Here is a 12468-nt window from a genome sequence, read left to right on the forward strand (position 1 = left end):
CCCAGTTATGATCTCAGGGTCATGAGATTGAGCCCCGTGTCGGGCTTCAGGCTCCACCTTGGGCAGGGAGTCTGCTTGTGATTCTCTCCTGCTCCTCCCCACTTTCTCTGTCTCTCAAAAATCTTAAAAAAAAAAAAAATGATCCTTTTGGCAACAGCTTTATTTTTTATCTACTTACTCTCTGAGTTATCGGTATCATCATTTTCTCTTTCACACAGTTGCAATGCTTGTGGATTTCTTGTAGTTGAAGATTTGCTTAGATTGTGGCAAGTAGCTGTTACCTTGTATTTTTCAAAATCTTGTATTTCCACATGTGGATCATGTAGGAGAATGTAGCAAGAAGGAAATAAAGGTGGATTCCCTATTGTATAAAAGCTTTGCCCTTGTAAAACAGCTGATGTGTATGTGATTCCTAACAGTTCTCTTAAGCCACACCTGAAGGTGATTGAAAGGTTTTGTTTTGTTTTGTTTTGTTTTGATTGAAAGTTTTTACATGTGACGCCGGGGTGGCTCAGCAGTTGAGCTTCTGCCTTTGGCTCAGGGAATGATCCCGAGATCTAGGATCAAGTCCCACATCGGGCTCCCTGCATGGAGCAGAGCTCCTCTGCCTATTATGTCTCTGGTTCTCTCTTTCTGTGTCTCTCATGAATAAATAAATGAAATCTTAAAAAAAAAAAAAAAAAAGTTGTTACATATTTCAAGTTCAGAATGGGCTGCTTTATTTCATGTATTGATAGAGTTTTTCATTGCCTTTTGATGATTAGCTCTTTGAATAAATGAATATTGCACCTGTCCCACTTCAATTTCTTCAGACTCATTCAGAAAATAACATTGTATATACACCTATACCAGCTTTTAGATCAGAAAGCAGCAAGAAGCTTAGATCAAGAAGCTTTTACATTTAAGGGTTAGTCTGTATTACTTGCTTATAGGCATATACACTTAAATGAGCTACTTACTACATTGGCCACCTAGTTGTTCCTCAGACTTGAGACACATACTTAACCTCTGCTTTTGTGTGCTTGCCCCTCTGTCTGCAATAGTTACTCCCACGTAGCACCCCTAAGGCCCACCCACTTTAGGGCTTTGCTCCCAGTACCACCTTAGTAGAGGCATTCCCTAACCACTCTCCCTGTCCTTTCTTTTATTTATTTTATATCACTCATTACCATCAGATGTCTGTATTTTGCTTATTTATCAACCTGTCTTGCCCCACTATGATAATGAGCTCTTCATGTACATACCGCCCAGGTCTATAAGATTCTAATAATTTGTCATACTTCCACACATTTTTTAAAAAGAATTAGCACATTAAAGATGTAGTTGGAGCATACTGTGTAACCCCACTCTGATGGTAATCCCTTCTCTCATTCCTCAAAGTAATGATTATCATGAATTTGGTACTTATCTGTCATGTATGTTTTTAATACTTTTGCCACATATATACACTTAAAAGTAGCATTATTGTGCATGCTTATGAACCTGAAATAAGTGGTTTCAGCATATAGATTTCTGTCTGCAACTTGCTTTCTAAATTTAATTTATGATGATTTCAACCATCTCTATTCATTTTTACGATTATATAATAGTCCACTATATGAATATAACTCACTCTCACATTGTTGAAAGTTTAGGCTATTAAATATTTTGCGATTATCAAAAAAAAGGTAGGCATTTTGTATGTTCATTTGCAAGTATTTCTCTAGGGAGTGCTTTTTGAAGAAAAATTCCAAGTCATAGATATGCTACTTATTCATTTATGTATTTATTTATTCTAAATTGCTCTTTGACATTCTTTTGCTAATTTAAACTCACCAGTATTATACAAAAGTTCTTGTTTTTCCACATTCCTCCTCAGACTTGATAGTAACAGACTCCTAAAAATGTTTTTCTAATCTGAAATGTTATCTTCTTGAGGTAATTTGATTTTTCTGATTATCAGTGAAGCTAAATACCTTTTCATTGGCTTATTAACTGTTCAAGTTGACTTTTTTTTAAGTTGACTTTTTTTAATAAAGATTTTTATTTATTTATTAAGTTTTTAAAAAAGACTTTTTTTTTTTATTAATGAGAGACACAGAGAAGGCAGAGACATAGGCAAAGAGAGAAACAGGCTCCCTGCAGGGAATCCAGTGCGGGATTTGATCTCAGGACCCCTGGATCACGACCTGAGTCAAAGACAGACACTCAACCACTGAGCCACCCAGGCGTCCCAGATTTTTATTTATTTGAGTTTAGAGAGCGCATGTGAGTGCAGAGAGGGGGAAACCAACTCACTGGTGGGAGGAGAGAGCCAGACACGGTGCTTGATCCCAGGACCTTGAGATCATGACCTGAGCCAAAGTCAGATGCTTAACCAATTGAGCCACTGTGCACCCCCAAGTTCACTCTTTTGTAAATTGAAGAGCATACTCTGCAGATTTCTCATTTGTACTGCTAGATTTTTGTCCATTGGATGTTGATCAGCATAGTTAATAAGTAAACATGTTCTTTAAGGAACTAACCCTTTGCAGGCTTATTATTATGTTGTTGTTGTTTTTTTTAGAGAAATGGTACTCATGTTGTACTCCTCAAAAAAAAAAAAATTCTAAAGATTCTGTAAAAATGCCGTGAACCTTCTTTCCTTTGCTTATTGGCATTTAAGAAATGTTACAACCCAATGACTAAATATTACAAAGAATCTAGTATGGTGGGACCTAGAGTCTGAGCCTAGTACATGTGAATTGCTTACAACATGCATAGCTATTTTTGATTGAGGGTCATCTTTCCATTTAGTAACTATAAATAAGTTGAATGTACCAGTAGTCGTTTATAGCTAAATGCCCAGTTCGTGTCATTTTACAAAGTTGAAGAGTACTTAGTATTTCCTGCAGTGGTGACTCTTTTCCTTCTTTTTTTCTCATCCTCTAGGTTTTATCAGAGTAAGATGGACGGTAGCTTTGATTGTGATTGTGGTGAGCTGGAGCCACCTGATCACTAACAAAAGACATCTTCTGTTAACCAACAGCCACCAGGGCTTCCTGTTGAAATATACAGCAACAAAGGAAGAGAAGAGGCAAAACGGAAATAGTGCTTATCAGCACCTTAGAATGATGCTGCTCAGGACCAGTCCAACACTGAATGTATCTGCACTGTGAGGAGAATGTTCATAGAAGCCTGTTGTGTGCATATTTATTCACATTTTTGTTAAATGTTAAATCGTTTAGCACAGTTAAATCTGAGTGCATAGTATGTCATTTCATTCCGTTTGAGTTTCTTGAGTGTTTTCTTTAAATGTCTGCAGAGTTGCTGCCCCTTTCTTGAACTATGAGTACTGCAACCTTTTTAATTCTCAATATGAGTAGAGCTTTTTGAGCTTTAAATCTAAGGGGAACTCAACGGGCCTGGTTGGCATATGCAATGAACATCAAGAAATCATCTTGCTGTGGAAGCAAAATTATTTTTCTTTTCCTTTTTTGAAAGATCTTTCCTTTTGATGTCAGTTTTCTTCCTTGTTTACACAAGTTCAACAATTCGAAAGGAAAAAAAGGCAATAGTAAAGGTTTCAAAATGGCAGAGAAATTTGAAAGTCTCATGAACATTCATGGTTTTGATCTGGGCTCTAGATATATGGACTTAAAACCATTGGGTTGTGGAGGCAATGGCTTGGTTTTTTCTGCTGTAGACAATGACTGTGACAAAAGAGTAGCCATCAAGAAAATTGTCCTTACTGATCCCCAGAGTGTCAAACATGCTCTACGTGAAATCAAAATTATTAGAAGACTTGACCATGATAACATTGTGAAAGTGTTTGAAATTCTTGGTCCTAGCGGAAGCCAGTTAACAGACGATGTGGGCTCTCTTACTGAACTGAACAGTGTTTACATTGTTCAGGAGTACATGGAGACAGACTTGGCTAATGTGCTGGAGCAGGGCCCTTTACTGGAAGAGCATGCCAGGCTTTTCATGTATCAGCTGCTACGTGGGCTCAAATATATTCACTCTGCAAACGTACTGCACAGAGATCTCAAACCAGCTAATCTTTTCATTAATACTGAAGACTTGGTGCTGAAGATAGGTGACTTCGGTCTTGCACGGATCATGGATCCCCATTATTCCCATAAGGTATGTGGAAAGCTAGCTGAGACAGACCTTTAAACTGGTGTACATCATCAGGAATTAGGTACTTGTATTTTCTTTATATACTGTGACAGATTTTTTTTCTCCATTAATTGTATTAAACTTTATGTAGTACCTTTTTTTCTGATACAGATCTACTTTCATTCAGAATCTCCATATGTTTAAAAGGAAGTTGGGGGGATCCCTGGATGGCTTGGCAGTTTGGCACTGCCTTTGGCCCAGGGAGTGATCCTGGAGTCCCAGGATCGAGTCCCACCTCGGGCTTCTAGCATGGAGCCTGCTTCTCCCTCTGCCTGTGTCTCTGCCTCTCTCTCTCTCTCTGTGTGTGTGTGTGTGTGTCTATCATAAATAAATAAATACATCTTTTTTTTTTTTTTTAAAGGAAGTTGGAGTGGGATCCTAAAAGTATATGGTTATTTATTATAATTGAAACTCTCCCTTATTTAAAAGTGAGATAAATTCTTATGTGTTTAGGGCAAAATTGTGGTCCTATCCGAAGGTAAGAGGGGATGCTATTTCAATATTTAGGTCTTTTGTCCTTTTGAGTCTTTACTGTTCTGTTATGCTTTGTTTAGGCAAATTTAATTTAGTTTGATATCTAAATTGGTATAGAGATAAAATGGGCAGTAAGAATAGCTTAAGGGATCCATAGTAACTGTACTTTAGGTAACAATTTAACTTTATATAAGAAGTAAATTGTTTTCTGAGCCAAACTTTGGTCTTTTAGTTTTCAAATGAAATTGTCTGTGGGATCCTGCTGTTTAAAATATTAAAGTGGAACTCCTCTGGTTATAAAGAACCCCTTGGAGCTCCCTGCTTGCTTGGATTCCCATAGTACATGCCTAAACAAACAGATCTTTTCATTCACGTTAGCATCTCACATTAAGTGTAACTTAATTTTTTTAAAACTTTAATGTAGAAATATAGTATTAAAATGAAATGGACAACCATCACATCTTTTTTATGGGTAACAATGAAGTATTGTGGATAGAACACTGAACTAAGAGTTAAACTAGTTAAAATTGAGTTCCATTTCTGACCTTAAGTAGATTCCTTAATCTATGAGTGTTACCGTCCCTCTAAAATGGAATAATATCTACCTTCATAATTTTTCAGGGTTGTTTTGACCCTGTTTTAAGGACGAAGTAAGGTCGTATACGTATATAACTGTTTTTGTTAAGTGCTTTATAAACGTAAAGTAGTAAAATTGATTAGGAATGGGATACATAATAGAGCCAGGTCCCCTGCGTTGTCAGGAGGTTGGCATTGGTTTATAAGTAGCACCCTAGGTGCTCTTTTTTACCTTTCCCTCATTGATTTAAAGCATCCCTCCTCCTCAAGTAACTTAAGACTTGAAGTGAAAAATAGCTTCTCTTCGAAACATGCTTTGAATATGTGATATAGTCAGCATTAATCTTGTATAGTATATATAGTATATTTTGGTCAGCAGACTTCATGTGAACATCATCTTATGGATCATATATCCCAGGGAGAGTTTAACCCCCTATTGAGCCTGAAAAGTGCAAGAGCCTCGAAAATAGGCATATAAATAAACTGTATTGTTTTAGGATTTCACTTTTTTTTTTTTTTTTTTAAGATCAGGGATTCTTTAATGAGTCAAGTTTTATGTACTGTTCTTCAGCTAAAGTAAAATACTAAAGTATGTGTGTTTTCTTTTTTTTCAGGGTCATCTTTCTGAAGGATTGGTTACTAAATGGTACAGGTCTCCACGTCTTTTACTGTCTCCTAATAATTATACTAAAGCCATTGATATGTGGGCTGCAGGCTGCATCTTTGCTGAAATGCTGACTGGTAAAACCCTCTTTGCAGGTTAGAAATTTTAAAATATTTGGAAAAAAAATATTTGGAAAAAATTACCTCAAAGAGAAATAATTTTGTATGTATCTATGAATCAAGATTTATATAAGATTTAACATAATTTATTATAGTCTGATACTAAAATGAAAAGATAAAATGGTGTTTTAATATTTTAAAAAGTTTAGAAACCGTATATTCACTGAATATATTCACTCAGCAAATTTAGTCAAAATTCTAGTGTTATTTTGTTTTTCTTCTTAAACATAATTTTTTATTTTTTAGACTCACAATACGTGTTGGTAATCTTAAATGATGCCTGAGTTGCCCAGTGTTGTCAGTGTTTGTTACTCTTAGTGAAAATTTTTAGCTGTCATTGGAAATCCAGTAATTCTTTGTCCTCTATCATCTCTGATGTCTGAACTGCCATATCCTGTCATCTGACTGCTGTGACCTTTCAGAAACAACCAAACAAGGAATTTTTTGCTGAGTTTGGTGCTATGAGGGAGTCTATAGAAGTATGAGAGAGAATTTAGTCCAACATAGGAAAGGGTGAATAGTCCATGAAAAATATCAAGTGTTGTAAAGCAAAGTAGGAGTCTGTATAAAATTATTTAGTGCAGAGTATAAGAGCTACAAGCTTAGAGTCTTCATCAATGATGGCTAAAACAAAAGGTATAATGGAGTAAAAAGATTTTTCATTACATAGGAATAGTGAAGAATTTTGGTGGGAGGAAGAGAGAGAGAATGGTACTATATAAATGAAGGTATGAGCCTGAATCAGTGAGAAAAGATTGATGAAAGAAATCATGTACATGCATGAATTAGTGAGAAAAGTTGGATGAAAAAAGCTGTCAAATAATGAACATACTTATGACTACTTAAGATGGAGCCAGAATACTTAGAAAAGTAGGCAGAGGAATTCCCATTCGGAAATAGGGTATTAAAGATTTTTTAGTTTGATAATTGACATGGTGGTGAATTAGGTCTTTTCTCCCTTTTGACGTTACTGTTTTTCTCTCTAACCAATCTTAGAATGACCCTCTCACCACTCCCAAATTGTGCTAAGAGCAGAAGAAAGGGAATGGAGCAGGATCTACTTACAAAAAAATATTAATTAAAAAAAAAGATAAGGGTACACAGAAAAGCATTATTGAAGAAAGGATGGCATCCATAAATGCCCTTGAATTTTTTTTTAAAGAGCACTCAGCTTACATAACATTAACCAATCTTTTGTAGTTTTCCCCTTAAATTTATCTGAAATTTCTTCTGTGATGTGTGATAGTGATTGAATTTCCACTAGGCAGAGTGAGAAAATACCAGTGATTCCTGGAAACTACATGGTTAAGTGGATTGAATTTTTTCCTAGGAACAATTAGAGTTTAAATTGCTAAAATTCAGGTACATTCCAACATACGTACAATAAATATCATATTACTTGTTGCTGCACATTTAAATAACATAATTTTGATCTTAAATCCATGTAAACTTTAAGCAACTAATGGGAATTGTTTGTGAAATGATTTGAAAGATCAAATTTTAGTTCCTTTCTACTGCTTTATTGGTAGATTTGTGAACCATTCAATAAAAGCATGTGGGAGATCTGTTTATTAGGTATAGGCCCCAAATGAACAGAACAAAAAGGCATGGACTAAGATGTCTAATAGCATCTAAAATTTAACCTACCCAAACTGAGCTCCTGATATTTCCCCCTCATATTTTTTCTGCTATCTTCCTCATCTTAGTAAACCAGATCCACTTTTTTAGATGCTGAGTCAAAAATCTTGGCTTCATAGAGATTCTATGGGTTCTTCCTTTGAAATATATTAAGACTTTTAACTACTTATTATTATCTCTATCACTACCCACCTTTTCATAGTTCAGTCAATTATGTCTCTCCTGGTCTCATGTAGGATTTTTTTTTAAAATATTTTATTTATTCATGAGAGACACAGAGAGGCAAAGACAAAGGCAGAGGCAGAAGCATGCTCCCCATGGGGAGCCCAATGTGGGACTTGATCCCCAGTACCCCAGGATCACGACCTGAGCCAAAGGCAGATGCCCAACCACTGAGCCACCCAGGTGCCCCCTCATGTAGGATTTAACTGCCTTTCTGCTTTAATATTTGCTGTCTGTAGCCTAGTTACCACATAGCAGCCATAAGAGTTCTCTGAAAACTAAATTAGAAAGTGTCATTTTTCTTCTTTAGACTCTGTCATGTCTCCCTATCAAATTCAGGATAAAGCAAACCCTTTGTATTTATTGTGTTACCACTCTTCATCTTCCAATACTTCCCAAGACTTCCAATACTTCCAAGACTTCATCTTCCAATACTTCCCCTGTGGCCACTGTATTTCAGCTACACTTAACCTAATTACTGTTTCTTTTTTTTTTTTTTTTAACATTTTATTTATTTATTCATGAGAGACACAGAGAGAGAGAGGCAGAGACACAGGCAGAGGGAGAAGCAGGCTCCATGCAGGGAGCCTGATGTGGGACTCGATCCCAGGACCCCAGGGTCATGCCTTGAGCCAAAGGCAGATGCTCAACCGCTGAGCCACCTAGGCATCCCTAATTACTGTTTCTTGGACACACCTAGCCCAATCTCCTCTGAACCTTTGCACCTTTTCCATCTTCCTGGAACTCCCTTCCTCCATTTGAATGCATGATGTGTTCTCCAACTTCCTCAGTTTTCAGCTTCTCAGTGATGCCTTCCTTGGTCATCCTGTATTAATTAGCAGTCCTCCCCTGAAAGTGCTGTTTATCCTCCCTGCTTAGTGTACTTTTCTTCATAACATTTGCTACATTTGACATAAATGTTGACAATTATTATCTATCTTCCTCTCCTAGATTGTAAGCTCCATGAAGGCAGGGACTTGGTCTCTTTTGTTTCACAGTTGTATTTTAAAGTGCCTTGCTTATAGCAGGTACTCAAGAAAAATGTAGAGGTTGAATGAATTCTAGAAATTCATGGAAAAGCAAACAATGTGTTTTTTTTTTTTTTCTAGTCACCATTTAGCTTAAAGTTCCCCCTATTATTTCTTGAATAGTGGTCCTGAAATGCTACCTGGAAAAAAAAAACTTGTTATGTAAATCTAGGCCAATATTCCATTTTACTGATGATGAAATGAAGTGATTACCATGCTAAGATTTCCAAAGATCTAGCCAGTTAATTAGTGGTATAGCCAAGACTAGAATCTACATCTTTTGAATCCAAATTTTTCACTATTTTGTGATACCTTAATATGAGGCTAAACTTAAAGGGTCAGTATCTTATAGAATCAAAGCAGTCAAAAGTAAATATGTCAGTGAGCAGAAATTGAAATAGATGTGCTTTTTGAGTAGATTGATGATATTCAAAGCAGAGAAACTTGCTGGTTAAGGATTCAGTTAACATCATTTTCTTCCCATTGGTCATGACAGTATTTAAGTTAATTTCTTATAGCCTTAGAATGTCTGTTGCCAAATAAGTGAATATTGAAGAATGTGTTTATTTATATTGTATTTGATGTTTATTTTATCTCACCAGGTGCACATGAACTTGAACAGATGCAGCTGATTTTAGAATCTATTCCTGTTGTACATGAGGAAGATCGTCAGGAGCTTCTCAGCGTAATTCCAGTTTACATTAGAAATGACATGACTGAGCCACACAAACCTTTAACTCAGCTGCTTCCAGGAATTAGTCGAGAAGGTATGGTTACTCAAGAGTAACCATTATGTAATGGGGTGTGTGTGATTGTGCATGTGTGTGTGCATGCGCACTCATTCAGGTAGGATCTCTGTATCCCAAAAAGTCTTCAGACGCTATACTTTATCTAAAACTTCAGTGCTTTTCCCTTTTTGGTCTGGCTCTTAGGCTAGGATCTGGTTCTTTGTTCCTCTTAATGATTTTTCAGATTCCATAAAGTGTATCCCTCTCTTCTGGTTCTAACTCCCATCTTGGTTTTTCAGCTTACACCTCTGATATTATCTACTATAGACAAGCATCTACAATACTGTCCCTCACTGAGCTAAAACAGAGTCCTGTGAAGGTTATATGATAAGTGTGGATATGAATATGAATGTGACTTAGATATGGAAAAGTGAATTGAGTTGGGGGAAAGCAAAGTCTTCAGGGCAAGGGAGAGATGGGGGAAAGAGCAAAACTCTGTATGAGCAAACACATTACAATAAGAGTTTGTAGATTTGTGTTAATATTAGGTGCTAAATGTGAGAGTTTGTGCGAGCTTGAAAGAAGTAGAAACTTGGAGAGAATCAAAACTTTGTTGACCACTAAAGCAAATAATTTCAAGTCTCAGTGAAATGTCTTTAGGATTTGTTGCTATACATAATATACAAAAGTCTAACTCTTGTAGTAGTTACCTGTAATAAGATTTTTAAGATTTTATTTTTAAGTAATCTCTATACCCAACCATGGGGCTTGAACTCACACCCTGTGATTAGGAGTTGTATGCTTTACTGACCGAGCCAGACAGGTGCCCCAGTATAACATTTTTTTTAAGCAAGAGCGTTAGACATGAGAAACATCTTTCCTAAAAGTTGATTGTCTTACATATTTAAGAATTATTGTATTAAGACACATCAATGTCAGGATTGTATAGCTCTCTCATGAATCAACAAGTTTAGGGATATATAGATTTCTAAGCATCTTAAGCTTTGAATTATATAACCATTATACATATCACCCACTCTGATCATTATATGTGGTTCAGGTTATTATGTATCAAAGTGTTTTAAAATTGCACGTGTTTTGTGGTGCCTGGGTGGCTTAGTCGGTTAAGTGTCTGATTCTTGATCTAAGGGTTCAAGGTCCACGTTTAGTAAAAATACTAAAATTAGGTAGCAAGTGTTTTGAGAAAACTGGATGGCAAAATCATAATGACATTTTTTGTTTTTCTCAAATGTGCTTAAAACTCATATAGTGGATACCTAAGTAAAACGGAGGCAGATGTATTTAATTTCAGCAGGTTTTGCAGGATTCATTTTCACTAGTTCTATATTCCTAACTGGCCTTCAAGTGTATCTTCACAATCAGATTCCAATGCTGGTTATCTTGCTCCTGATCTTGTAGCCACTGTCATGACATCCTTGTTCATAACTGAACAGTAATCACATAGCATTTGACCATGCCTCAGAATCCTTTGTGGGAGCTCTTTATTTTTTTTATTTTTATTTTTTTAAGATTTTATTTATTCATGAGAGACACACACACAGAGAGAGAGAGAGAGAGAGAGAGGCAGAGACACAGGCAGAGGGAGAAGCAGGCTTCATGCAGGGAGCCTGATGTGGGACTCGATCCTGGGACTCCAGGATCACGCCCTGGGCCGAAGGTAGGCGCCAAACTGCTGAGCCACCCAAGGATCCCTGTGGGAGCTCTTTAAAAATGCAGACTATGAGGTTAGAATTCAGAAGTAGAGTGGGGAGCAGAACATGTGTCTTTTAAAAAATTATTTATTTATTTAGGTTATGTATTAGAGAAAGGGCATGTGTGAACGGGGGTGGGCAGAAGGAGAGGGAGAAGCAGACTCCTCACTGAGCATGGGACCCAATATGGGGCTTGATTCTATGACCCTGAGACCATGACCTGAGGCGAAATCAAGAATCGGATGCTCAAACTGACTGAACCATCCAGGCATCCCACATGTGTATTTTTAAAACCCTTTACAGGTATGGCCCTGCTCAGCCAGGTTGAGGTACAAGAATAGCCTTGATTGCCTTTGGAGTCACTGTTGCTATTGCTGTGTCTTATCAAAAGAGGCAGGCTAGTAATATAGGACATTGCTGTCGAAGCATTTGCAGTCTAGCCAAATTTGAATCATCTTTTTCCCTACCTTCATTAGGATTGGGACCATATCTTAGCTGTGAGCCAATTTGAATATTTGGCTGACAGCTGGAATTATTCATAATGCATTGAATATATGTTTGATAATGGGTTAATTAACTATCAGGCAAAAGTTTTTGGTATTCATAAGTGGCAGAGCTATGCTCACATACAAGTCAATGCAGTTTTTAAATTCCTGAGACTAAAGATTTACTCTGTAGATATGCTCTACACCAGTTTCTTTTTGATTAATATTGGAGTTTTATTTGGGGGCAGAGCATATTATGAGGCAATGGGACTTATAATACATGTTCTTTTCTCACATGTTCATGGTCTCCAGAGGAAAAAAAAAAAAAGAAGATTAAGTACATATGAATTAACACATTTATACAATTAGGAACCCTGGTGGTCTTTCATCTTTAGATGAAATCTCCTTTTTTCATTTTCCTCTGTACTTAACCTCTCATCTTCCCTTCCGCTGTAGTTTACCATGTATTTCTATATCTTAGTATACTTCAGCACCATCAAAGCAAATAGATTGATTTCCTTGAGTGCAGTGCTGGCCAATAGAACTTTCTGCAACTATGGAAATAGTCTGTATATGCATATTCTGCATGCACTTGGGAGCTCAGCTTGGCTAGTTTCTTACCTCTTCCTCTTCCTGCTGCCTACAGTTCCTAAATGCTAGGGATTTTAGAGTATATTCCTCT

At 36.7% G+C, this 12468-nt stretch overlaps 1 protein-coding gene across 5 annotated transcripts in view; it reads left to right on the forward strand.

Annotated features, from left to right (window-relative positions):
* Positions 1-12468, forward strand: part of MAPK6 (mitogen-activated protein kinase 6) — a 36054-nt gene that overhangs the window by 17386 nt on the left and 6200 nt on the right. For all 5 annotated transcript variants that reach the window (XM_077881121.1, XM_077881118.1, XM_077881120.1 and 2 more), the window contains 3 exons: positions 2911-4104; positions 5805-5949; positions 9464-9628. In XM_077881121.1, the coding sequence (XP_077737247.1) occupies positions 3550-4104; positions 5805-5949; positions 9464-9628 (865 nt within the window). In that variant the 5' untranslated portion in view covers positions 2911-3549. The remainder of the gene's footprint in view (positions 1-2910; positions 4105-5804; positions 5950-9463; positions 9629-12468) is intronic.

This window comes from Canis aureus, chromosome 32 (assembly GCF_053574225.1).
Source record: "Canis aureus isolate CA01 chromosome 32, VMU_Caureus_v.1.0, whole genome shotgun sequence".
Taxonomy (NCBI): Eukaryota; Metazoa; Chordata; class Mammalia; order Carnivora; family Canidae; genus Canis; species Canis aureus.